General features: G+C 42.7%; 3 protein-coding genes across 3 annotated transcripts; all 3 read left to right on the forward strand.

The window, feature by feature from the left end:
- The first annotated feature begins 3,900 nt into the window (after window positions 1-3,900).
- On the forward strand, window positions 3,901-15,245 carry LOC115133073 (rab GDP dissociation inhibitor beta-like). Its single transcript, XM_029665930.2, has 11 exons — window positions 3,901-4,048; window positions 10,974-11,081; window positions 11,395-11,494; window positions 11,875-12,009; window positions 12,279-12,477; window positions 12,807-12,938; window positions 13,226-13,325; window positions 13,434-13,605; window positions 14,000-14,144; window positions 14,228-14,282; window positions 14,403-15,245. The coding sequence occupies exons 1-11, from the start codon at window positions 4,004-4,006 to the stop codon at window positions 14,556-14,558; spliced, it is 1,347 nt and encodes a 448-aa protein (XP_029521790.1). The 5' UTR covers window positions 3,901-4,003; the 3' UTR covers window positions 14,559-15,245.
- A 600-nt stretch (window positions 15,246-15,845) lies between these two features.
- On the forward strand, window positions 15,846-20,012 carry LOC115133074 (ankyrin repeat and SOCS box protein 13-like). The gene is made up of 6 exons (XM_029665931.2): window positions 15,846-16,309; window positions 16,518-16,705; window positions 18,441-18,597; window positions 18,960-19,094; window positions 19,315-19,506; window positions 19,598-20,012. The coding sequence occupies exons 1-6, from the start codon at window positions 16,249-16,251 to the stop codon at window positions 19,729-19,731; spliced, it is 867 nt and encodes a 288-aa protein (XP_029521791.2). The 5' UTR covers window positions 15,846-16,248; the 3' UTR covers window positions 19,732-20,012.
- A 13-nt stretch (window positions 20,013-20,025) lies between these two features.
- On the forward strand, window positions 20,026-27,715 carry LOC115133814 (ankyrin repeat and SOCS box protein 13-like). The gene is made up of 6 exons (XM_065021127.1): window positions 20,026-20,086; window positions 20,398-20,585; window positions 20,798-20,954; window positions 21,024-21,158; window positions 21,326-21,517; window positions 23,437-27,715. Exons 1-6 carry the CDS (start codon window positions 20,026-20,028, stop codon window positions 23,562-23,564), a joined length of 861 nt encoding a protein of 286 aa, XP_064877199.1. The 3' UTR covers window positions 23,565-27,715.
- The last annotated feature ends 148 nt before the right edge of the window (window positions 27,716-27,863 follow it).

A 27,863-nucleotide genomic window follows, 5' to 3' on the forward strand; every position in this document is an offset into this window, starting at 1 on the left:
GTGCAACAAGAAAAACAGGAAATGTAAGTTGGCATAATATAGAGAACAGGATGTGTTCTAATTACATAACTTCTGTCTAGCGTATGCAAGTAGTTCTGGCACTAGATCAAATTCTCAAACCACAAACCAATCAAAACACTCTGTAGTCACAGGTACAGTTGATCTTGAATGCAGGTCATTGAATCCTGTCCTCGGCACCCTGTGTTAGGGGTAATCACAGGTCCAGAAAGTTGGTCCCGTTACAAAATGCATCTGGGGCTTTCCCACCCCATCCGATATGCATGAAGTAATTTTCAAAAAACCTGTTCAGATCAGAGAGTAGAAAGAGAGAGAGAGAAAGAAACTTCAAACTGGGCGCTGCCAGCTCCATCAATAAAATAGTGATATTGGCGAAATGATCCACAGTTAGGCCATACGTGTCCTTAAAAAGTGACTATAACAAATTACAAAAAAACTATTTGTTGTGTTTCGATGGGTAGCATATTCAAAACTTAATAGCCTATTTTTTTTTTATTGGTTTTTACCGTCCTCAAATATTAACTGTCCACCTCACCGTTTAGCTGTTGGAGATTTGAGCGCTAAATGTGTCAGGGCATTGCATGCATACAGGCCTAGATGTCCACTGTATGATATTATGAAAATCTATATAAAGGAAGAAAAGCTTGGGCTTAGCCCAAGAGAGAAAGATAGAGGTATGCTGTCGCCATGTTCCCAACACTGACATGCATTTCTTTATACTCGTCAGATGGAACTTCATTTGGCAAAAAAAAACACTTGTGTCATATTTAAAGAACTGGTTTAAACCTTTACAAAGGTTTTGAACAGACTAGGCCTATATTGTAGCAACTACCCATCAAATGACAGCAATAGGCTAAAGCTATTTATTTTACAACAGGCCTACTTTTAACCTATATTAAACTAAATACGGAGTACAAAGTTTAAAAAGACAGTTAACTTAATTTAGCCAACAAAAATGTCTCAACATAATGAAACAAAACACTTTTTGCATATTTAAAGAACTGGTTTAGATTATTTTACAGGCCTACAAAAATAATGATATACAATAATATTAATAATTCTAAAACAAATGATAATTAATACGAAATAAATAAATACAAGTTCAAAAATAGCATCAAACCTGAATAGCGAATTGCACTCAGTCCATTTAGCCAAGCCAACTTTCTTCTCATCTTTGTCCACTACAATATTAAAACTTGTCCCTGAGGACATTCCTGTTGTCGCCTTCTTTTCACTATACTATTTCTCCTCTAACTTTCATTTTACTTGAATGAAAAAGGCCTCCATCTTAGCAATCAACAGTAGCCTAGTCCAAGGCTCCTTTCACTCCTTTCGCGCATGTGAGGGGAGCAGCCGTAATCAGTTTCAGCTGGACCTAAGCTACAAGCTCGTTCAGTTTTCATCACCTCACACACATTAAATTAACAGAGGACGGATCTAGTCAGTAAATCAATTTAAATTGCACATATCTGAGACCTGTGGAAATTATATCAGATCCGACCCAGATCTGAGACAAAAATGTGAGTCCTGACAGACCCAAAATTCCGAGATCCAACCCAGGACCCATATTTTTGTCTCAGATCTTGGTCGGATCTCGGAATTTTGGGTATGTTGGACCCGTGAAGACCTCTACCCTGTGTGTGCACTGTGCAGATCTCTGCGCCAGCAAGTATCTGACATTGATTAATGAATCTACTGCCTGTATCTCTATGTGCGTCCCCAGCTCTTCATATGGCGTGTACAGGACAGCATGCAGAAGCGGTGAGGACAATCCTACAGCTGGGGCTAGTAGATGTGGTGGATGCCTCGGGCACTACTGCTCAACAGCTTGCCAAAAAACCAGACGTGCTCAGAGTGTTTGAATGTGATTTGACATCAACTACTGTCTGAATGGAGAATCAATACATGATAGGCATTAATGGTATTCTGGATGGCAGAATAATAACTTCATATAATTTCTTTATGTGTGGATTTTGTTGATGGGGATGAAACCAATACAGTGCCTTCAGAAAGTATTCACACTCTTTTACTTTTTCCACATTTTGTAGTGTTAAAACGTGAGATTAAAATTATTGATCATTGCTAGACAGCCATTTTCAAGTCTTGCCATAGATTTCCATGCTGATTTCTGTCAAAACTGTAACAAGGCCACTCAGGAACATTACATGTTGTCTTGGTAAGCAACTCCAGTGTATATTTGGCCTTGTGTTTTAGGTTATTGTCCAGCTGAAAGGTGAATTTGTCTCCTAGTGTCTGTTGGAAAGCAGACTGAACCAGTTTTTTTCCTGTGCTTGGCTCTATTCCGTTTATTTTAACATGATGCAACCACCGCCATGCTTGAAAATATGAAGAGTGGTAGTAAGTGATATGTTGTGTTGGATTTGCCCCAAACATAACACTTTGTTATTCAGGACAAAAAGTGAATTACTTTTGTTGTGGAAATTCTTTACAGGGACACTCAAAGTCAAGTTAAATTTGCATGATTTAGCTTATTCATCATTCATAATTAATTGATCATTAACGTTTGCTTCATTCATATGACCGACCAATAATGGGTCATGTATGTGACAGACCAGTACCTCGTGAGCATCTTTTCTCAAAGCTGAGACCTTGAAACTGAGATATCCCTTTCTCAAAACAAGGTTCAGGCCGTGCTGCCAAATTACAGATACTGATAGTGAGGATTCGTTCAATCAGTCACTTGCATGAACACAGAAATTGGTTATTAGAAAAGCACAAACATAAAATGTTCCATCACAAACTTTACCTTTAGTGCCTCCTGCCTACACCTCCAACACCACTACTACAGCATCTGGTCTCCCATCCAGGAACTGACCAGGACTAAGCCAGGTTAACTTCAGAGGCAAGCCAGCAGTGGAATGCAGGGTGGTATGCTGCTGGCTCTTTGTAATGACTGGGTGTACTGATACACCATCCACAGTTTAATTAATAACTTTATAATTATTTTATTTTATTGTTCTCCTACCAATAGGTGTCCTTTGCGAGACATTGGAAAACATCCCTGGTCTTTGTGGTTGAATCTGTGTTTGAAATTCACTGCTTGACTGAGGGACAGAGATGAAGTAGTCATTCAAAAATCTTGTTAAACAATATTATTGCACACAGAGTGAGTCCTTGCAACTCATTATGTGACTTGTTCAGAGCATTTTTACTCCTGAAATAATTTAGACTTGCCATAACAAAGGGGTTGAATACTTATTGACTCAAGACATTTAATTGTTTTATTTTGATTAATTAGTGAAATGTTCGGTAGTGTGTAGGCCAGTGACAAAAATATATACATTTAATCCACTTTAAATTCAGGCTGCAACACAACAAAATGTGGAAAGATTTAAGGAGTGTGAATATTTTCTGAAGGCACTGCATATGTTGTCATACATAATACCACGTGGCAGCATGGAATATGAAGGATTAAATAAAGGATTAGGGGAGTATATGTTGTTATGATTGTGTGGGTTTGTCACCTGACCTACTGACTCACCAAAGCAAACTGAGGATGCAACGTGGACTGGATCCAGTCCATCCAGGAAAGACTAACTTAGTGAACTAAGGTGATCTATGCATAGCACACACACACACGGGAGAGAACATACATACTCCGTATAATGTGGCTAAGGACAATGTCACAAAGAGGACACTTCCGACAAAATAAATGCTCAGCATAGGCAGGTGGTGGAGTACGGTAGCTACAGTAGACTTTTACAAATGACAAGATTAATAAAATCACGATTCTTATGAAAAATATATTAAGGGAAATGTCCATTGATAAATACATAATCGATTCATTATCAATACCCAGCAATTGGAGAAATGTTCCCGTTTCTGACAGAAGACTATAGGCTCCTCCCCTAAAGTGAAGCAGAATCGCTTGACGTTGAACCGCAGCCCCTTTCGTCTCCAGTTTTGCAGATCTCCATTTTCTTCGGGCCACTATTCAGGAAAAGAGGAGAAAATTATTGGGAAAATGAATGAAGAATACGACGTTATCGTGCTGGGTACCGGACTGACGGTGAGAATAATTGTACCATGCCAGTTCGTTCCTTGAATAATCTTAGCGATGCTCAGAGGGAATATGTTCCTTCAATTCCACTTAGTCGAGTTTTGCTACCCCGCTACGGCGCTAGCTAGCGTAGTTCAACTATCGGCTGGGCCTAATAAGCTAGCTAGCTAACTACTGTCAGTGGTCACGTCTGTCAATGTTTGCATTCACAAGTATTTTTATCAATGAACTTAACGTTCGGTAGTTAGCTAGGTAACTACTAATACGTTTGTCATTTTAAGGTGGTGCCTCAGTCTCATATTCATGCATGCTGTTTATCAATCAAATTGAAAAATCTAGCTGGCATTGGTAGCTAATGGCTAGCATGATAGCTGGCTCGCTACTGTAGCTGATGACAGCTTTGTTTCAGCTTGTTAGTGTATTGTCCTTTTTAGTTTGAAAAAGTGTGCCTGTGCTCTCATGTTGAGTGTGAATACAAAGCTAGTGTAATTTTCGAGTTGGATACCAATTTATTTAACGTTACCATCACCATGGGATGAAGCTTTATTCATGAGTGCTTGGATTTCTCTTTAACAGGCAATGGTTTTGGTTTGTTTTGGGGAGGAGATTCTCCCCGCGAGTATCAGATTAGCTAGCTAACGTGTAACTAGTTAGCTAATCTAACTGGTGTACCTATGATGGGTTGGTTAGTACACTGAACATAACTATAAACGCAACATTTTCAAAGATTTAACTGAGTTATAGTTCATATACGAAAACAGTCAATTTAAATAAATTAGGCCCTAATCTATTGATTTCACATGACCGGGAACACAGATATGCAACTGTTAGTTTGACCACCATTTGCCTCATGCAGCGTGACACATCTCCTTCACATAGAGTTGATCAGGCTGTTAATTGTGGCCTGTGGAAAGTTGTCCCACTCTTCAATGGCTGCGCAAAGTTTTGGGATCTTGGCGACAACTGGAACATGTCCTACACATCGACCCAGAGCATCCCAAACATGCTCAATGGGTGAGATGTCTGGCGAGTATGCAGGCCATGGAAAAACTGGGACATTTTCAGCTTCCAGGAATTGTGTACAGATCCTTGCGAAATGCGACTGTGCATTGTGCTGAAACATGAGGTGATGGCGGTGGATGAAGGACACAAAAATGCGCCTCAGGATCTCGTCACAGTATCGTTGTGCACTCAAATTGCCATTGATAAAATTAAATAGTATTCATAGGCCGTAGCTTATGCCTGCCTACCATAAACCCACCGCCATCATGGGACACTGTTCACAATGTTGACATCAGCAAACCGCGCACCCACACGACGTCATACACGCTGTCTGACGTCTGTCCGGTACAGTTGACACCGGGATTCATCCGTGAAGAGCACACTTCTCCAGCATGCCAGTAGCCATTCGAAGGTGAGCATTTGCCCACCGAAGCAAACTGCAGTCAGGTCAAGACAACGAGCACGCAGATGAGCTTCCCTGAGATGGATTCTGACAGTTAGTGCTGAAATTCTTTGGTTGAGCAAACCCCTAGTTTTATCAGTTGTACGGGTGGCTGGTCTTGGACAACCCCGCAGGTGAAGAAGCCAGATGTGGAAGATCTGTGGTGGCCGGTTGGACGTACTGCCAAATTCTCTAAAACGGCATTGGAGGTGGCTTAGGGTAGAGAAATGATCTTGCAACAGTTCTGGTGGACATTCCTGCAGTCAGCATGCCAATAGTACGCTCCCTCAACACAATGCCACAGATGTCTCAAGGTTTATGTGACAACTGCACATTTTAATGGCCTTTTATTGTCCCCAACACAAGGTGCACCTGTGTAATGATCATGCTGTTTAATCAGCCACACCTGTCAGGTGAATGGATTACCTTGGGAAAGGAGAAATGCTTACTAAAAGGGATGTGCTCAAAATATGACAGCTTTTTATGGAACATTTCTGGGATATTTTATTTAAGCTCATGAAATATGGGACTAACACTCATGTTGCATTTTATATTTTTGTTCAGTATAAATAGCTAGCTAATTCAGTGTTAGTAAAATGAATGGGTAGTGAACAACAGCCACACCTGCAATTTCTGAACCATAATCCACCAGACCCGAATGAGCTAGCTAATGTTACTTAGCTCAGCGTTTCCCAAACTCTGGCCTGCCCTAGCACTACACAGCTGACTCAAGTAATCATAGCAAAAACCAAATGTGCACCAAGGGGGAGCCCAAGGACCGAGTTTGGGAAACCCTGATTTGTGTCAGCTATTTTCTCAAGTTGATTCATCAGTACCAGCTAATTACTTTGTGTCCACTAGCCAGCTAAGTAGCCAACATTGAGAGAACCAAAATGACCGATATGTTGTTGCCACTGCTTTACTCAGTCGTAAAACACTCGGTTGATGCATGACAGGAAAGACTTGTGATAGTATTTTCTGTACTCTGAGGCCTCACTCAGATTATCTATTGACAGTTTCCTGTCTGTCTTGCATGTCTGACTCACGTGGGGGAGTGTTTTGTTAAAAATAACAGTTCAGCAATAGAACACACACAATAAGACAAAATCATACTGTTTCATGTGAAACAATCCATTGCCAAGGTTTGAAAGCAATAATTTCACTGATAAAGGTCCAGCTAGTTCCTTTGCTGTCAGTCACACTGACTGTCACATTCCATGTTTACAAAACTAATTACATAACATATTCCATCCAGGAATCTTGTGAAATCGTTCAGAATCCTGTGTAGTCCACTCCAACAGGATATGGCAGTCAGGAATGCATTTGGTTTGTCAGTGGTAGGGGTAGGCAGTCTGGCTAAGAGTGTTGGCTTTTGGGTTGGTGACTCCTGTGTTGTTTTCGACTGCAGATGCTTGTGGTTCATTCACAAAGGAACTGAGAGTACAGGGTAAGTTTAAGTTCTGCAAAATCCAGACAGACCGTTACGAGAGCTCTGAGGCATCACGTAGACCTAACTGGCGCCATATACTATGATAGTGGTATGATATGAGCATTGGTCCAGCTGGTGCTGGTCAAACCTAGCAAGTGTTAGGTTCTAATTATCAGAGTAAGAACTCGACTGACACTATGAAGGCTTAAACCAAGTTTATTCTTCCCATAAGATCGAACCGCTGAACAGACAAAAACATGTTCACACAAGCACTGATATTTAACCCTTTCTCCTATGTTAAGTCTCCCCCTATACATCTGAACAGCCAATGCTGTTGCTAGCCAGAACCTTAGTGATATGTTCTTCCTCAATTCATCTGATCTAACCTCTGGCCCAAAGTGCTCACTCCTCCCCAACTCACAGCTTTCATGGTGACTGGTACCAGACTCTCTTCTCCTCCCAGAAGATCCCTCCCATAGGATCCCTGATGGCTAACAATAACATATTCTAACATAATGTAAACATTATACATTACCCTCTCTCCCTCAGTGACATGAATAAGTATGTTTCATATTCTCATAACCCAACACAAGTATCCAGTTCTGTTTGGCATTTATTTAAGCATCTCACATTGATTGTGGTCTATGTGGTTCCTCTTTGTGGTGGAGAAAGACATGGTGGGGAAAGGAGAACTGGCTGTTCTGGGATATGCTTTTTATTGTATGTATTCTTCTTCCTCTGCAGCTTGCAGTCCATCTGTCCCCTTACTAAAAGGATGAGGGTCAGGAGGGCATGGTCATCAATATTGTAGCCCCTCTTTTACACCACCACTTGATACTTTTGGTTGTCATTTGATGTCATTCATGTGATGTAATTTGAGTCCTGGCCAAGCTAACCCTTTTCCTGATAAAAGGATAGAGGGCCGCAGTAGTAGATGAAACATGGGGGCATTAGATTTAGTTAACAACCTTGAGCGTCATTCAATTAGAGCTAGGGAAGATGGTGTGATGGTTCTAGTAATGTGTGTGGATCCTGAGAGTGTGCAATGACAATACAGATGCACTCTTCTTGCAGTCCAGATATTGGATCCCAACCTTTTGGAGCCACACATGAAGGAGTTGTGGGGAAATGTCAGCCAGGGTGGCACTGGCACACAGTCACTCTTGTTCCCAGCGTGACACACACTGTGGCCTTTTGAACTTCAGAGAGCCGCCCAACACTTTACCGTCTTCAGAGTGGGCCTCAGTCAGTCTCTCATCATAAAAATCTACCTGCTTTTTATAGGGCCGCTGTGTTAAAGATTAACTGTGACGTTTCCCCCCTCACTTCAGTGTGTTTTGTTGCTTGTTTGACTCTTCCTTCCTGAATTGAGGGTTGGTCTCTTCGATCTCTCTTTCAGCCTGAGGTTGTGATGACTAGGCTTCCCTCAGCAGAATGTCAGAGCCTACAGACAGCAGGGCTGCCTGAGTCCCATGCCACTCAAAATTGTGTCTGGGAGGCATCCATTTACTGCCATATATTATTCAGGAAGTTACAGCACCTTAAAAACGTTTTGTCACACCCCGGATAGTGAAATGTGTCGTTTAACAGTGTCAACCATAGTAGAACGGCGCCCCTGGAGCAAATTGGGCTTAACTGCCTTGACACATCGACAGGTTTTTCACCTTGGGGGCTCGGGTAATCAAAACAGCAACCTTTCCCCTTACTGGCCCAACACTCTAACCACTTGGCTACCTGCCACCCTCCATGTATGTATATTTAATGGATTTACAGAACTGTGATGAGAAACAAGGACAATTTACACCACGCAACCAAATTGATTGTCTTCCTAAATGAATATGGAAATATGAACTGCTTAGACATTTGCTGAGGTATTTTTCTCTCATCAGACATCCTCAAGGCATGTTTTATGGTTCCCTTTTCCCACAAAATAAATACATCTGTAAATGCTTGGTAATAATTGGTACTAAAATGCTAATTTGGTCATTATGGATGGAACATCAAAGGCATTACCTGAACCTTTTTCTAAGATGCCTTTTATGAAACAGACGTTCCTCATGTGCTTGTGGTAGACTACCAGTCAGTGAGATGAGCACATGCTTCCGCTGCGGATGTTTAGCACAGGCAGTCCTGCGTCACTTTATTCTCACGTTGAGTGACATCAAGGCTTCTCTCTGAGAGTGGACATTGATTTTTCTTTCCCTGAGAGACCTGACTGGTCAGTGCCTTATTTTTATTTTTTTAAATGTTAGCTCAGTAAAAGTCCCTGTTTGTCTAACGTTAAGGCCCGTGGTCTGAAAATGCAGTGGTGAGGAAATGGTACTGTCCTTACTTTAAACTTGCCCAGCCCCAGATGAGGGGTTGGTTAGGGCTAGCATGGGGCAGGGACACTGTATCCCTGCGATGATGGTAACAGCAGGGCGGGGTGCTGTTTTTGTACACCGGAGGAGCCCTGTCCTAAGTTTTCCTGATCTGAGTGGGGCTGACTCTAGGGAGATAGAAACTAAAGCAATAGCAACACCAGTGCAGTGTCACATCCTGTGACATAAGGCATTCTGTAGGACCTGGCAGCAGTGTACACCAGGAGTGTGGAATCATGACACTGTGCTGTGGTGTCCTGTGTTTGTGTCATTAGTCATTGTCAACACAATGTAGCCTATAAAATATGCCTCTCCCTCAAACACAACCTGTCACCTTTTCCCCCCCCCCATTATATTCAATCTGAGTCATTCAACGGTCTTATCAAGGGTGATTTGTTACAGTAAGATCAAATATTGCGAATTCAATATGTAGGCAGAAGCTATCCCTCTATCAGCAGTGTTCTGAATCGGGAGGCATTTCAGTTGAACTTTTTTTGGAATAAAGTCCACGGAACCACATGATGCAGGTTTGCTGCTTCTACAAACCAGCTGCCGTAATCTTAAAGCCTTTGAAAAACTGTGGGAATTGCAGAGTCAGTCACCCACGTACGTTTTCCTCTGGCCGGCCGGGAATGCCGTACCAGGCAGCCCGTGATTCTTGACTCAATTTGGAAAACTATTGCCTTGACAGAGGAACTCGAATTGCAGCCTAGTACTGCAAAGGGAGAAACAGAAAGCTGTTGATCGGCAATTTTGGTTGTCTGATCTAGCCTAAATTCCATCTTTTAAACTGAGCGTGAGTTGAATTGGACACTCAAACCTACTCCCCCCTCTGCATAGCTCCCTGCTTTAGCGGTCATTGCTGAAACCCTTTATTTTGTGGTCACACTGCCACTACAGACTGCCTCTACTCCAGAATGACAGAGAATGTTAAATAGAGTTCTGCGTTCTAGATTCTGGAATCCTTCCCTACTGTTAACCAGGCTGGAGATCTTACTGAATTGGTCCCACCCACGCCCCTCTCTCCTCCACTGCCCTCTTATCAAAAGTGGCAAACGCGCACACACACCAGAGGCCATCTTCAGTCACAGCCTTAAGTCTACTCTCCCAGAAGATTCATGAGTGGATTTAATGTTTGTCTGTTGTGTCATATCAATCTTTTTATGGAATTCCTGCTTATTAGGCTAAATGATTGCTTACACTATATAATCAGTGTTTATCAATTTTAAGTACACACACAGCTAGCAGAGGGGAAGCATGGATAGACCACTAGCATAAGCTATCATTATAGAGACCCTGCAGCTGGACTGGTCCACTGTTGCCGGCCACGCAGTCAGTTATCAGATCAGAGCTTGAAAAGACAAGGCCAAACCAGACAGGGACCACATTCATTACTTTGACTACATTCTGCGACAAAGCCTCAAGTGTTTCCTTGTCTAGTTGAATCTTGGCTGTTTGAAATCTGAGGCTTTTAGTGCATTTTCTGCCGTAATGAGACCGTGACTGCCATTATGAAACAATCGTATCTGGAAATACTGATACGAGCAATATTCATACAACAATATAATCTCAAACATGAAAATCAATATTAAGGATTCAATTAACATTCCAAATGTTTGACCTGTGCGATTTTGGCCACTATCCAGGTGTAAGTGATTTCTGATGCTCAAACCCCTCTCCTTCCTGTTTCTCGTCCAATAGGAATGCATCCTGTCAGGGATCATGTCGGTGAAGGGGAAGAAGGTCCTGCACATGGACCGGAACTCCTACTACGGGGCAGAGAGTGCTTCCATCACTCCCCTGGAGGATGTAAGTCAACCCCTGACCTCTACTGCTTGACCTCTGAGGCGCTGACCCCTAAGACCAACCTTAACAGGCCACACATGACGTAAACAAAGACTGCACCATTACACAAGATAACAGGCAGGATGCCTACTCACCCATTTCCCAGCAATGTTTGTAACCGTATGAATCCGAATAATGAGGCATGAGGAAGAGAACAAGGAACTAGTCATACTAATCTTAATATCCTTAAAAATGGGTGACACATATGCACTCTGTTGTATTCCTCTAGGCTTAATTGCTGCTTCAACAAAATGGCAAAATATTTTCTCTCTTTTAGCTGTATAAACGCTTCAGTCTCCCAGGCGCCCCACCGGAGTCCATGGGAAAAGGCCGGGACTGGAATGTGGACCTCATCCCGAAGTTTCTCATGGCCAACGGTATACACTAATCACCACTTTTTATTATGTATTATATTAACTAGGGCCAGGAGTTTTCCTGACCATGTCACAAGACCAGGAAAAACTCAGGACCTTAGATATAACAATTCATCCTTGGTCTCAGCGGCAAAGAAGGGATGAATACCTAAAATGTGATTCTGGAATATTCAGTAGTTGTGTCGTGGCCGTATTTGACTGTGCGACTGATCCTGTTGCCTAGCAATGATTGGATGTGATTGACAGGATGAGGCAACAGAGAGCACTTTCAATTTGAAGATGAATGAAGCTGTATATGTAAAAGTGATTTGAATTGGATTGAACTGTATTCTCCTAACCTGCCTGGGAAAGGTAACACTGATTTGTCTGTCTCACCTGTGCAGGTCAGTTGGTCCGCATGCTGCTGATCACACAGGTGACGCGCTACCTGGACTTCAAGGTGATTGAAGGCAGCTTCGTCTACAAGAAGGGCAGCATCTACAAAGTGCCCTCCACCGAGACCGAGGCCCTGGCATCGAGTGAGTGGTACAGGGGGACTATGGGAAATAAAGGAGGTTGGGTTTCGTAGTTTTGATGTCCGATAAGCTCAGGTTTACTGTATGCAGAGTTAACTTTTAATCAAGTCTAATACACATCCGGCTTACAGCAGTCATACGTCAAAAATGTCTTACTGTCATCCCAGCTCCTCACAAATGACCTCTTCCTGGTTCTACATTGTCTTGCTTTTCAGCTCTCAATCATGTAGATAATTAGCTACCCCTGAATAGCACAACTCTCTCCCTTACAGGTCTGATGGGGCTGTTTGAAAAACGGCGCTTCAGAAAGTTCCTGGTTTTCGTGGCCAACTTTGACGAAAACGACCCCAAGACCATGGAGGGCGTGGACCCCAACAAGACGACGATGAGGGACGTGTTCAAGAAGTTTGACCTGGGCCAGGACGTCATCGACTTCACAGGACACTCCCTCGCCCTCTACCGGACAGACGAGTGAGTCACCTGCATCTTCTTATTGGCCGAGCCAGAGATGGAAGGTGTTCGGCCATTTTTGGGTCAACTAAAAAGCATGAAGAGTTCCAGGTCATCCTATTTGCAGTTGCACTACGTTGATTATCAGATTTCAGGATATAGCAATATTCTGAGACTGTGTAAAAGCTGACCTGGAATGTCACCGTTATGATATACCGTTTAGATGACATGGTAGCCTCACAAGCACAGGCTGTCAAGGATGGTCATTCTATTTTCCAGTCTTTCAAGAAACTTGGTTATATATTCAAAGAAAGCACTGTATTCATACTTGTCTCTCTCCTCTCTCTCAGGTACCTGGACCTGCCTTGCATGGACTCGCTAAACAGGATCAAGCTGTACAGTGAGTCTCTGGCCAGATATGGCAAGAGTCCGTACCTCTACCCCCTCTACGGCCTGGGGGAGCTGCCCCAAGGGTTCGCCAGGTAAGGCTCACCTCAACTCTGACCTCTATCATTTTCAGGCTTGCTGCCTTTGTTTTATGTGTTTTGGCTTGTTGAATTTCACTATGCAAATTAAGATTTGACTCATTTGAATCCAAATACAATGTTCAGCAGAATGCCCAATGGTTATTCTTGTTTTTCTGTTGGACTGTTCAAATTTAGATGGGTCTTTTCAAAGTGTGCTATTTCTTGAAAGTATACAATAGAATTCTGAACCGTGTGCTTCTAGTTAAAATCTCTCCCTCTCGTTCCCTATCTCCTTCCTGTAGACTAAGTGCTATCTATGGAGGAACCTACATGCTGAACAAGCCCATTGAGGAGATCGTCGTGGAGGATGGAAAAGTAGTGGGAGTCAAGTCTGAGGGAGAGGTAAGAATCATGTTATTTCTCCCTGGCTTATATAGAGGCTGTACTCTGAGGACTAGAGGAAGGCATGTGTAATCTTAAGGCTAATATTTAACCCCCCCCCCACCTCAGATCGCCCGCTGTAAGCAGCTGATCTGCGATCCCAGCTATCTAATGGACCGCAGCACCAAGGTCGGTCAGGTGATCCGGGTCATCTGCATCATGAGCCACCCCATCAAGAACACCAGCGACGCAAACTCCTGTCAGATCATCATCCCCCAGAACCAGGTCAACAGGAAGCACGGTGAGCCCTGCTGCAGGAAGTGGTCACCACGCAAGGCCCATATGGAAACAATGCATGAGATTTATATATTGAACATGAGACCATCTTCACACTCCACTACCCAAAAGTCTTGAAGTACTCTACTTAAGACTAAGATGATTCTAACATCATGTAGGAGAAACGCCTGAGGGGGGATCCCCACATCTGATTTTAAGGGGAAAAGGAAGCTAGGTTAACGATACTGTATCCCTGAAAACTGTTTTCCCTGACCCCACTGAGGGTGAGATGGTGAATCAAATTAATATTTGAAGGGTGGTATGGACGTAACCATATCACTGCCCCAAACGAACCCAACTCGGACAAGGAGTGAAATATTGAATTTGCTGATCACTTTTTTTTTTTTTTTTTTTTGCAGATATCTACGTGTGCATGATCTCCTATACTCATAATGTGGCAGCACAGGGGAAGTATGTGGCCATCGTCAGCACCACAGTGGAGACGGACAACCCTGAGATGGAGGTCAAACCAGCCATGGACCTGCTGGAGCCTGTCGAGCAGAAGTACGAGCCTCATCACTAAACTGTTGGCATTCTCCCACTAGTCTTTGCTACGGTCATGTTGACGTTGTCATTTCTCTCTGCAGGTTTGTGAGCATCAGTGACCAGTACGCACCAACTGACATGGGTGCTGAAAGCCAGGTGGGTCCATTACTTCTGTTTCTTCTTAACCCAGTCAAATCCAGTGACCTTGTGTTAACAAAAATACAATTATTGTTTGCCTGTGTTTAACCATCTATTGTTTTCTTATTGTTGGCGTAGATCTTCATGTCCCGTACCTACGATGCTACCACCCACTTCGAGACCACTTGCGACGACATCAAGGACATCTACAAGAGGATGACGGGTATAGAATTTGACTTTGCAGAGATGGAGCGCAAGAAGAACGACATCTTCGGTGACGCAGCTGACCAGTAGAGAAACAAGAGAGTCTGCAACACTCGTGAATATCAGATGTTTGCTGCCGACCACTGAAATCTTTCAAAAATAAGGAAAACCATACAAATATAGATAAATGGGCTGGCTGATGATCCAAGTGTATGTTTTTCCCGTTATGGAAGTTCACACTATATATAAAGTTATAATATAGCATCGCTGGAAAAGGGGGGCCAGGCGGGAGTTATGCTTTTTATAATCACTTTCAGAGAGCTGTTGCACTGAACATTGGTATACATACGCCCTACATTCTTTTTCATAATGTAACTGATCATTTTCTCTCCTGGATGAGGGTGTTTAGTCCACAGATGCCAAATCAATTGATCAATCAAAAGAAAACAGTACCACAGTGTGGGAGGGTCAAATTTATTTTGTCCAAAAACTAAAAAATAAATAATGCAAACATGTAAAAACATAAGTGTATTGGGGAAATGAATCATGAAATGTTATCTGATCAGTTGTATTTTTCTTGTCAGGTGTTTTTTTTGTGAGGGAGGTAAGTGAGTGGCTTGGCTTGTTCCAGTTATAATGAAGCACTATTCCTATAGGCCATAACCAAAAAAGGGTTTGGCCAGCAAAGCTTCATTTGACCACCAATAACCATGTGTGAGAGAGGAAGCTTTTAATTGTTTCCGTGACCAGCTAATATAAATACTCCATCGATTGTGATTGGGGAGCGTTGTTGTTTTTTTGTTTTCATTTATCAGCCTCCTTGTCCTAGTGGCTCATCTCCAGCCTCTAGTAGCCAGCCCCGGGCAAGGCATCTTACTGTACCTAGGCCAAGACACTGAACGAGCAAGTATAGTCCAGCAAGAAGGCAAACTACCTGGACCTGTTTGCAGCTTGAGAAACCATAATGTCTTAGGAAAGGAAAGAAAAGTATTCTATTAAAAATGAACAGACCTGAGCAGACTAAAGCAGGTTGGGCATTTGTGGTGAAGTTGACTAATTGCTTTAAAATGACCAAATGTCTACTATGGCAGTATTGATATGACAAGGGCCCTGTTTAAATGTCATCAATGTAAAAAAAAACTATATATATATATATATAATAATACAAAAAGATGGTGCTCAAATGATTTCTGTACTGCAAAGTAAAAATTTACTTGTGGAGAAAAAAAAGTATTTGTTCTTATTCTTATTCAGTAGTGAATCGGAGTATTGCTTTTGTGGTCATTTCAGTATTGGGAGCTTTGCCTTTGAAACTTCCTCTTTAATACTATTTTATGATATCATCAACCTAAACTGTCTGCTGGAGCATTTATGAACTCTGCACTGAAGAGGACCGTTTGTTATTCATTGATGCAGGACTAAAAACAGACAATAACAGTGTGATTCGTTTGACAAAGACCATCCTTTCATCAAGTGCAAAAATTACTCTGGATTTGATGAAATCCTGTGTTGGCTGGTTGATATTAATATGGCAACCTATTTGTAACCGTTAGTGTAATGGTAAAATGCACTGTTAACATGGCATGTCTACAAAATCAAAAAGCTCTTATAACATGGTGAGCAAATACGTACTTAAGTCATCCTCACACTTAGAACTCCAACTCCCAGAAGTCTCTGCTGCTTCCCTGTCATAAATATAGTCACATGGACGCTGTTTCAACAAAAATAAACCTAGTGCACTCATGTTGATTTTGTTTATCTGTCACGCTAATATTTCCCAATGGAAAATCCTGCGATAATGGAAATGACAGCGGCACGGCGTTCGAACTTTGGAGATATTGGTGAGTGTTCGATTTGGGCAAACTGGCTATCAACTTTTCAATCTGAACTACATACATTCCAATTATGGACGGAAAGGTGGTGAATGTAAATATGTTTGCTTTTATTCACTGCCCAACAATGTTTTTTGGATTAACGCATAATTACGCGACCAATGCGTAAATACGCAGCAGGTCGTGTTTGAGCCAGAGCCTCTCCCTTTCCTACTAGGGTTTTGGGCAGACCGAACCGCGTTGCATGAGGCCGCGTCCTTAGGCAGGGCCCTTCAAGTGAAACAGCTGATTGAGGGTGGAGCATCTGTAAACATGGTGACAGTAGACAATATCACCCCGCTCCATGATGCCTGCATCCAGGGACATCCAAACTGTGTTCGACTGCTACTAGATGCAGGGGCTCAGGTGAGGCAGCTACAGTAGGGCTAAATTCAGTGCTCAAAAAAATAAAGGGAACACTAAAATAACACATCCTACATCTGAATGCATTAAATATTCTTATTAAATACTTTTTTCTTTACATAGTTGAATGTGCTGACAACAAAATCACACAAAAATGATCAATGGAAATCAAATATATCAACACATGGAGGTCTGGATTTGGAGTCACACTAAATTAAAGTGGAAAACCACACTACAGGCTGATCCAACTTTGATGTAATGTCCTTAAAACAAGTCAAAATGAGGCTCAGTAGTGTGTGTGGCCTCCACGTGCCTGTATGACCTCCCGACAACGCCTGGGCATGCTCCTGATGAGGTGGTGGATGGTCTCCTGAGGGATCTCCCAGACCTGGACTAAAGCATCCGCCAACTCCTGGACAGTCTATGGTGCAACGTGGCGTTGGTGGATGGAGCGAGACATGATGTCCCAGATGTGCTCAATTGGATTCAGGTCTGGGGAACGGGCGGGCCAGTCCATTACATCAATGCCTTCCTCTTGCAGGAACTGCTGACACACTCCAGCCACATGAGGTCTAGCATTGTCTTGCATTAGGAACCAAGGGCCAACCGCACCAGCATATGGTCTCACAAGGGGTCTGAGGATCTCATCTCGGTACCTACTGGCAGTCAGGCTACCTCTGGCGAGCATATGGAGGGCTGTGCGGCCCCCCAAAGAAATGCCACCCCACACCATGACTGACCCACCACCAAACCGGTCATGCTGGAGGATGTTGCAGGCAGCAGAACGTTCTCCACGGCGTCTCCAGACTGTCACGTCTGTCACATGTGCTCAGTGTGAACCTGCTTTCATCTGTAAAGAGCACAGGGCGCCAGTGGCGAATTTGCCAATCTTGGTGTTCTCTGGCAAATGCCAAACGTCCTGCACGGTGTTGGGCTGTAAGCACAACCCCCACCTGTGGACGTCGGGCCCTCATACCACCCTCATGGAGTCTGTTTCTGACCATTTGAGCAAACGCATGCACATTTGTGGCCTGCTGGAGGTCATTTAGCAGGGCTCTGGCAGTGCTCCTCCTGCTCCTCCTTGCACAAAGGCGGAGGTAGCGGTCCTGCTGCTGGGTTGTTGCCCTCCTACGGCTCCTCCACGTCTCCTGATGTACTGGCCTGTCTCCTGGTAGCGCCTCCATGCTCTGGACACTGCGCTGACAGACACAGCAAACCTTCTTGCCACAGCTCGCATTGATATGCCATCCTGGATGAGCTGCCCTACCTGAGCCACTTATGTGGGTTGTAGACTCCGTCTCATGCTACCACTAGAGTGAAAGCACCGCCAGCATTCAAAAGTGACCAAAACATCAGCCAGGAAGCATAGAAACTGAGAAGTGGTCTGTGGTCACCACCTGCAGAACCATTCCTTTATTGGGGGTGTCTTGCTAATTGCCTATAATTTCCACCTGTTGTCTATTCCATTTGCACAACAGCATGTGAAATGTATTGTCAATCAGTGTTGCTTCCTAAGTGGACAGTTTGATTTCACAGAAGTGTGATTGACTTTGAGTTACATTGTGTTGTTTAAGTGTTCCCTTTATTTTTTTGAGCAGTGTATATAGAGCTGTAGACAAATAATGACACATTTCATATTAGGTAGCAGGATGCACCAATACACCTACAGCATGTGTAGCAGTAGTGGTCCCTCTCACTCTATCTCTCCATCCCTTCCTCTTTACCCCCTCTCCCCCAGGTGGACGTGAGGACCATCCATGGCAGCACTCCTCTCTGTAACGCCTGTGCTGCGGGGAGCCTGGAGTGTGCAAAGATGATGCTGGAACATGGAGCCAAAGTCAACCCCTCCCTCACAGCACTCACTGCCTCTCCTCTGCATGAGGCCTGCATAAAGGGTAAGATTGGGGAATGATGAGGGGGTATATGACTGGGGAAATGGTGATAAGGCAGGGTCAGGTGGACTGGAGGAGGGAAAAAACAGGACAAGTGAGGAAAGACTGACCAGGATAGGAGGGAAGAGACTGGTGGAATAGGTGTTAAGCAGGACAAGGAGAGGTAAGAGACTGGTGGAATAGGTTTTAAGCAGGAGAGGGAAGAGGACTGGAGGAAGAGGTAAGGAGATAAGGGGCAGCACTAGGGCGAGTGAGGTAGGAGTGCAAGAGAAGGGATGGGTGTGAGGAGGATGCACCGTAAGTGTATAGATATGTGTGAGTACTTCATATCTAATGAAACCGTTTCGTATCTGTCTATACTGTAGGTAATGCAGATATAGCGAGGCTAGTGATAGCGCATGGAGCCTTACTAGAGGCCTTTGATCTCCAGTTCGGTACCCCGCTACATGCTGCCTGTGCCAAGGAACATGTGGACTGTGCCAGGGTGCTGCTCAAAGCAGGTGAGGATGGGGACAAAGAGGAAAACATTGTCTCAGGCGACTGCTGTATTCATATCAATGGCTCTGTATGACTATACAGTGTTTATGAATATGTTTTACATACAAGTATTTGCTATGCTGGACGGACACTGTGGAATTTCATTCACAAATCTGCCACAAAGCCACATTTTCCTGAGGAAATGTAAGCATTGACTGTAAACAGAATGTGTTTTCTGTTCAGGTGCCAAGGTGAATGCAGCTAAATTCCATGAGACGGCTCTCCACCATGCTGCCAGAGTAGAGATGGTGGACATGATTGAGTTACTGGTGGACTTTGGAGGCAATGTGTATGTCACAGACAACGACAACAAAAAGCCCATAGACTACACCAAGCCTGGCTCTCCCACTGAACAATGCTTACAGTATTATGAAAGTAAGTCTAGAGGCAATAATATTTTCCATTTGTGATTCTCCATCCCTTATGTGACTTTTGTTAGTCATTGTGGCTGTCTGATTATTTCTAGGTACTCCTCTGAGTCTGCAGCAACTTAGCAGAGTGACTCTGAGGACGTTGCTGGGTACCAGAGCTCTGGAGGTCGTAGGTCAACTGGACATATCTCAACGTACCATCAGCTACATTCTCTGTGAGGGGTGTTGATGCTGCCTTATGAACTGACTCATGGATGGATTCCCAAAGGAATATCAGAAAAAGGAGAATGCTTGAATACTAAGCTGGGACACATCTCATCATCTTCATATGTTTTGTTTACTGTGGGACACACATACAAATTGATGTGATTTATTACAGTGTTATAAGCAGTAACACATTGTGAAATACATTTCAAGAAGGCCTGCTGCAATTGTTCTAATATTCTATAGAGATGAAAGCTTGTTTTAGCATGGTTAGGGAAAATAAAGCCAAACAATGTCAGTCCTCTACTTTTGCAGTAATATGAACATTTTGACAAAACATTTCTACTACAACTCCCAGCATGCTCTCAAATTCATCAAAGGTCATGTCAAAACCAGTCACGTGATGTGTCAGTGACGCATGTAAACACAGCTCAAATGTGCTTGTTTACTTCTCGTGGGACGTAATTTACCGTTTTTCTACATAAAACGGGATTTGACCAAATGATGGAGGTTGAAACTGCCAGACCGTATTTCTTTGGAGACAGGTGCGTATGAAAGTATTTCGGTTTTGTATGCTAGCATCCATTTGGTTACTGCATGTCATAGCTAGCAAGCATGTGTTCATGATATAACCAACGTAAATCAGCTATAGATGTGCTCTCTGGCTGATGACTGTGTGGCTTTACCCCAGGCTGCTGGTCAGAGAGGACCGAGGTGCACGAGGCGGCCTCCGAGGGACATGCTGCCCAGCTGCAGCAACTCATCCAGAGCGGAGCCTCTGTCAACATAGTGGCTGTGGACTCCATCACCCCCCTCCATGAAGCATGTGAAAGGGGGCAGACCCAGTGTGTCAGGCTGCTACTGGATGCTGGAGCACAGGTGAGACTGTCACTAAGTTGAGGGAGAGAGATAAGAGAAATATCGGCAATAAATGAGGTAGGTTCGCCATAGAATAATTAAAATAATAAAGGATATATCTAGTCATAGATATAGAAGGGTGGGACCCAGATTCAACGCAGGTTAAAGATCAAGAGAAAGTCATGTGTTCTTTATAGTTCATTAGGACATATGATGGCTGTGTTGTCTTGTAGGTGGATGCCCGTAACACGGACGGTAGCACCCCTCTGTGTGAGGCCTGCTCGGTTGGGAGCTTTGACTGTGTGAGGATCCTGCTGGAGCATGGGGCCAATGTGAACCCCACCCTCTCTTCCCGGACCACCTCACCCCTACACGAAGCTTGCATGGGGGGTAAGTGTGTAGGATGAGCGTGCATCAAGATGGTTTGAGAACTTGTGACAGTCTGTTCTTGTGTCCCAGGTAATGCTGACGTTGTGAAGATCATGATCGCTAAAGGTGCCAGTCTGGAGGCATATGACCTGTACTATGGGACCCCATTGCACGTGGCGTGTGCCAACGACCACACGGCCTGTGTCAAGGCGCTACTCAACGCAGGTGAGCATTTTGAGAAAAACACTCTCTAACAACTAATTATCTGATTGTGAAGAAGAACAACACGATGAATAAAGACCTGAATAGAGAATAAAACCCTGGGTTTGAGTTCTCAACTCTGGAGTGCACCTTTAGTAATAACCTCTTTTGTGTGTCATTTGCTTCCTCAGGTGCCAAAGTGAATTATGCTCGGCTGCACAAGACGGCCCTGCACCATGCTGCTAAAGTGAAGAGTGTTGACATGATCGACATGCTGGTGGAGTTTGGGGCGAACATCTACGCCAAAGACAAAAACGATAAGAAGCCCATTGACTACATCGAACCCGGTTCTCCCGCTGCACTCTGCCTAGAGTTTTATGAAAGTAAGTCAGTGTGAGAGAGGTTTTTATACCGCAGTTACCAGTTATAAGCAATAGATGTGCTGTACCAGTATGTTTTTGTGGATTTCTAAGCAATGTCACAGTGTCACCAGTAGGTGGTGCCCATTGCTAATTTTTCAGGATCAGAAAGTTACAGGTAGTGGAAAAGTAAAAGAAATGTATAAAAAATAAGATCTTGATGATGTTGAACCCATCAAAAACAGCTGTTTGAACACTTCTTAATTGGTACACAATACTCAGGTCAAGGTACAATTAATTTCTTCCTGTTTTTTAATGGGCCTAATTGTAGAATGACATATAAAGTAGAATCCATATTAATTGAATAGGATCTCTGTGGTTCTAGTAATAACGATTTGTCATTTAACTTAATGTGGCATGAACACAACCAGTCATGATGTTTTCATCATGTAGGCTACACGTGCATGTTTGTCCACTCACAAATGAATTCCAACAGCCAAACAGTGCTCCGCCCCAAGCATTTGATGAATGGAAAGACACACCTGTATTGATGTGTCTACTTGTAGCCTGAATTGATGTCTACTTGTAGCCTGAATTGATGTGTCTACTTGTAGCCTGAATTGATGTGTCTACTTGTAGCCTGAATTGATGTGTCTACTTGTAGCCTGAATTGATGTGTCTACTTGTGGCCTGAATTGATGTGTCTACTTGTGGCCTGAATTGATGTGTCTACTTGGCCTGAATTGATGTGTCTAGCCTGAATTGATGTGTCTACTTGTAGCCTGAATTGATGTGCCTGCCTGAATTGATGTGTCTACTTGTAGCCTGAATTGATGTGTCTACTTGTAGCCTGAATTGATGTGTCTACTTGTGGCCTGAATTGATGTGTCTACTTGTGGCCTGAATTGATGTGTCTACTTGTGGCCTGAATTGATGTGTCTACTTGTGGCCTGAATTGATGTGTCTACTTGTAGCCTGAATTGATGTGTCTACTTGTAGCCTGAATTGATGTGTCTACTTGTAGCCTGAATTGATGTGTCTACTTGTGGCCTGAATTGATGTGTCTACTTGTGGCCTGAATTGGTTTGTCTACTTGTGGCCTGAATTGATGTGTCTACTTGTAGCCTGAATTGATGTGTCTACTTGTAGCCTGAATTGATGTGTCTACTTGTAGCCTGAATTGATGTCCGCGCGCCAGTCTTTGCCAGTCATCCTTGCCTTGGAAAAATATCAGTGTTCTCCTCGAACTACGCCACATTTTGGAGCGTCTATAATATGCCACCCAATTTCAAGTCCATTTTTCATGCGGCTGACATGTGGTTATGATAAATATCTATTTACAGAAGCATATTTATCTTTTTAGGCTGCAATACCAGACCATACCAACTTACTTTAACCCCTGACAATACTCAGTCTTACTTCAGAAAGATATTTCTCCAGTATTTTGAACATAGACTAAGTCCATCTGTCCTGTCCCTCAAGTTAATGTCTATCCTACTCATGTTCCCTGAAGCTGATCAATTAGTACTATAACATTCAGTTTAGTTACGGGTCAGTAACTGACGATGAGACCCAGACAGATTCCTCTGCCACAGAGCCACTCGTGGAATGTGAGACCAGGTCTGTGTGAGAAGCCACACAGCAACAGTATCCTAGGCATCAGACACAGACACCTCTTGTAAGGAAAAATAAAAACTTTATTTCATGAAGTGCAAGGACATTGTGACATACATTTGAAAACATTTGCTCAACTCATGTTTTATTGAGTCCTATTGTTGGGTTATGCAAGCAAACATCAACATAATATCCCTGCTCAAAAGCTCCAGTCTTTAAATATGCTAAACGGGACATATATCTCTGACTGTGTATTGACACTTGAATACTATCCCAGTGTTGTGGATAGACTAAATCTCCCATAAACCTTTGTGGTTGTCTGCCTGTAGGTACTCCATTGAGTCTGCAGCAGCTGAGCAGAGTGACCCTGAGGGCGATGCTGGGTAGCAGAGCTCTGGAGGTCGTAGTTCAACTGGACATACCAAAGCAAATCATTCGCTTCCTATGTTACCACTGACCCTGATACCATTATCTTACTAAGGTGAAGGAAGGAAGCTCAGAGACTGAAACCTTTAAAAAAATCAAAATAAACATCACAATCATCAAAATGCTACAGTCTGAACCTTAGATGCCACTAGATTAGATGCATAAAAATAATATGCATACAGCAAAGCACAGGTTTCCAAACAAACAGTATTTTTAAGCGGAGCACTTTTCTCTTTGATGTCTTCAGAATTTGTGCCATATCATCACATTAGATACATATTTAAAGAACAGGAGCATAAGGAGGTTTTAATGGGGACTTTTTACATACAGTTTATTCCTTGAACTCCCATATCTCGTAAACCTACATAAAATACAAATGGAGGCCCTCAGGGAAAACAAGGGAGAGGGGGAGAGGAGAAAATAAATGGAGAGGAAGTGATTTTGGCAGCTGATCCTGTCCACTCTGCAACACCGTCTGTGGACACTACACCAGCATCTTAGACGCCATGACAACGCGGCAACAACACAACCGTTAGCAACACATCCCAGATCTCCGGTACATCCTCAAGGATGAGAAACGGTGTTGCAGCAGGAGGATGAGCGGCGTTCCCGTTGACAATCTCCAGATGTCACTGTGTATCCCAGATTCCTCCCTGACATCGGAACGGAAACCACACCTGACAACTGGATGTGTTTGAGGCGGACGTGGAATCCAGGCAGCAGAGAAACACCATGGGAAACGATCCTGTTTTTTTACTGTTGGTGCCTCTGATCTGTTGCATCCGCTATAGCTGAGACGGCCCAGGCCTGAATACGGTGTCTGTTTTTGGGGTGTGTGATAAGTGTGTGTGGATTCCTCAGAGTTGCACGATGTCTCTGGTCACTGTATTGATACTGTTATTATTTGACATAACCCGTCTTAATAATGGGAACAGAGGAATATGTCTGTTATCAACATGATGTCTATGTAAGGCAACGTGCATTAATCACAAAGTGTGTTTCTAAAATATTATGACCTATTTAATCTTTCCCCACTGGCCACACGACCTCATTTCAGTGTGGGTAAAATTTGGTTGAGATGTTAATCAATGAGATTACAACCTATATTGACCCACTCAAATTAAATTCCAATAGAAAAAAGTTGTCACCCAAATGTTTATCGCTGCGCTTTCAACATTTTTAAAGCACAACAAAGCTCAAATGGGAATACAATGTCAGCTATTGATAAATCACTGTGCTTAATCTAATAGCAGGACCATATAACCTGGATTTCAGTTGAGATGACATCAAAACTACACGGGTGCAATAGATCAATGCCATTTGAGATTCTGTGCAGATTATTACAGAAGTTGTGAAGATCTCCACAGACCTGTGATCTATGTACGCTTTTTTGCACATACACGCTTTATATGATTACAGTAACCTCAAAATGTGGTCATGGATGTGTTACTCACTTTTCAAGTTTGAATGTTACATGAGTTTTTTTAAGATAGTCTAAAGTTAAGGTGTTTTACTGTGTTACAAAAGTAATATTGTGTTTTCTTGACAACGCAACCAAATATCAACATTTTAAAGGAGATTTATCTTCAGCTTGGATAGTTCCATCCGAGCCACTGACTTAGTCTGGCTTTAATTCCAGTTTGTCTACAAATTAATTATTGCTATGTTGGATTCACATCTCCATCTCAACCAAAAATGAACGTGTTTTCCATATAGATTCCACGTCACAATATGTTGACAAATTATGTTGAAAAAAAACGCTCAAAGTCCAGCGGAAGTGACTATCCTCTCAGATAATGCATCTGTTTAACCCGTTTTGTGAACTGTCAAGTTTTTGAATGCACTCGAAAAGCAAAATATGCACACGAAAAGCAACTTCTTAGGGATAGCCGCCTTTTTTTCAATTTGGGCCTGAATGACATACCCAAATCTAACTGCCTGTAGCTCAGGCCCTGAAGCAAGGATATGCATATTCTTGGTACCATTCGAAAGGAAACACTTTGAAGTTTGTGGAAATGCGAATTGAATGTAGGAGAATATAACACAATAGATCTGGTAGAAGAAAATATAAAGAAAAAAACAACCTCTCTTTTTCTACCACCATCTTTGAAATGCAAGAGAAAGGTCGTAGTTATAGCCATCACTCTGGTTGTAATTCCGGTGGTGTCCACAAGATGGCAGCAGTGTATGTGAAACGTTTCAGATGGATTACTTGAAAAATTTGTGAACAACGAGACTTTTAGTGTGAAGTCTCTAGGTACATTTGGGCAAATCGTGAAGGAGACATTCGCATTCGTATTCCATTTTTCAGCAAGAATATCGTCAAATCTGTATACTTGGACTTTGATTTAGCTTTCCAAGTATTAGTAGCCATATTATAAGTTCAACATTTGCAAAACAACCAGTTTTCATAACTCTGAATATCCTTATAATTGTTGTCCAAAATGAAAAGGCATGCTGTCGTATTAGTTTAGTAGCTACATTTTACAACATATACATGGCTCCCATAAAGCCCAGCTCATTGGCTATCTAACTAGCTTTGTTTGACCCCGATTGGTGCTTATTTGACAAAGATACAGTCGTTCAAGTGATGGCCACCCGCGTCATCGGCGTGCCATGAAGGCTTTGCTCTCTGACCAAATATGGTGTCCTATAGGATATACTACACCCCTAATGAAATAGTGAAGTCTCTTTACCTTCTAGGATCTCTGAGGAATAGATACAAATGTGATTTGACTCGTTGAAACAGCGTTTAGGGTGAGATTTTCACAGATTCCTTTCTTTGCAAAGTGAACGAGTGGAAATACAAAATCGATCGTGCATGCTATATGGATTTTTTTAGGATATGAAAAATGATTTTATCTAACAGAACAACACTTCATGTTATCTCTGGGGCCCTCTGGATGATAAATCAGAGCAAGATTTCAGATTGTTAGTTCACAGTTCACCTTCAGATGTGAATTTATCAAACCTATCGCGAAGAAAAAAGTGTTTTGTTAGGAGCTCTCCTCAAACAATAGCATGGCATTTTTTCGCAGTAGCTACTGTAAATTGGACAGTGCAGTTATATTAACAAGAATTTAAGATTTCAGCCAATACAAGATACTTATATGTACCAACATTTGTTGTTTCTCTAAAAATCTGCGATCTTGACAACGCGCTGCATGGTTTACAACTGTCCCGTTGACGGAACGCTGATCCGTTTAAGTCAGTATCATCAATAAGTTCTAACAGCCCCCCCCATTTAGCCTCCCTTCCAAATCTGTGCTGAGACAGCATGTCTGCTGGTCTATTGAGTAAACGACATGTGTGTCAAGTGTTAAGGTTGCTAGATCATCGCTTGCGGCATTCGAGAGCTTTTTTCTTTCTACCACGACAGGAACCTATTTGGAACTGTATTCCGTGGAAACAACGCGGCCTCATCCATTACCGTCGGCCTCATCCATTACCGTTTCAACCATCCAGAACACATCCATAAATAACCTCAGGAGCAGAAATAGCTGGAGCCCTCCCTGTTCACATGAAGGAACGAATATAAATACCCTCTTTAAAAAAAAAAAGCTTGTTAAAATAACTGGACCCGGTCCAGAAGGGATCTGCTTCTGCTAAGTCTTAAAATAGGCTGACCATGTAGATGATGGTTTGAAAGCATTTTTCTCCATCTTAACATTAAGATGAAGCAGACGGAGGAGACGACAACAGGCATGAGAAGAATGTTCAGTTAAAACATATTTGAACAAATAAAACGTGCAATTTGGGGATTTTGGGTCAGCCTTTTATTAAAAGGAATGATACACCTGTTTCAAAGGCACTTTCTCTGGCTGTTCAGATAAGGCAAAACCAGTCAAAGGTATCTGCACAGGGATTTCAAACACCGGGTATTTGGTGCTGTGCAGCCAACATAGGTTATTTTATCCATCAAGCAATGTAACATCAAAGTAGAATGGATCTAGCATGCTGCCCACACTTGATAAAGTATATTCCTGAATCCGTATTGGGTATTAAGAATGATACAAATATCTATTTATTATGATACATGTTTGTGTTACTGTTTAAATCTGTCAGAGTCAAATACTATTGTAATTAATATATCCTCCCCGGAAATGTATGTATAAATGACTGTGTTGCTCTGTATACTGTAAGACTGACATTGTGTGTTAATGAACGACATTGTTGACATGCTCGCTGCCTTTTGGATTTCATTACGATAAGCTTGATTCATTCATCTAAATTGGGTCAACTGTTAGAGTAGGCCAATATCATGATGGACAGAAATTGAAATGAGCAGCAAGATGGATCTCCAGCCATAATTTTGTCCAGTGTCCACTAG

Source organism: Oncorhynchus nerka, linkage group LG8 (assembly GCF_034236695.1).
Source record: "Oncorhynchus nerka isolate Pitt River linkage group LG8, Oner_Uvic_2.0, whole genome shotgun sequence".
Taxonomy (NCBI): domain Eukaryota; kingdom Metazoa; phylum Chordata; class Actinopteri; order Salmoniformes; family Salmonidae; genus Oncorhynchus; species Oncorhynchus nerka.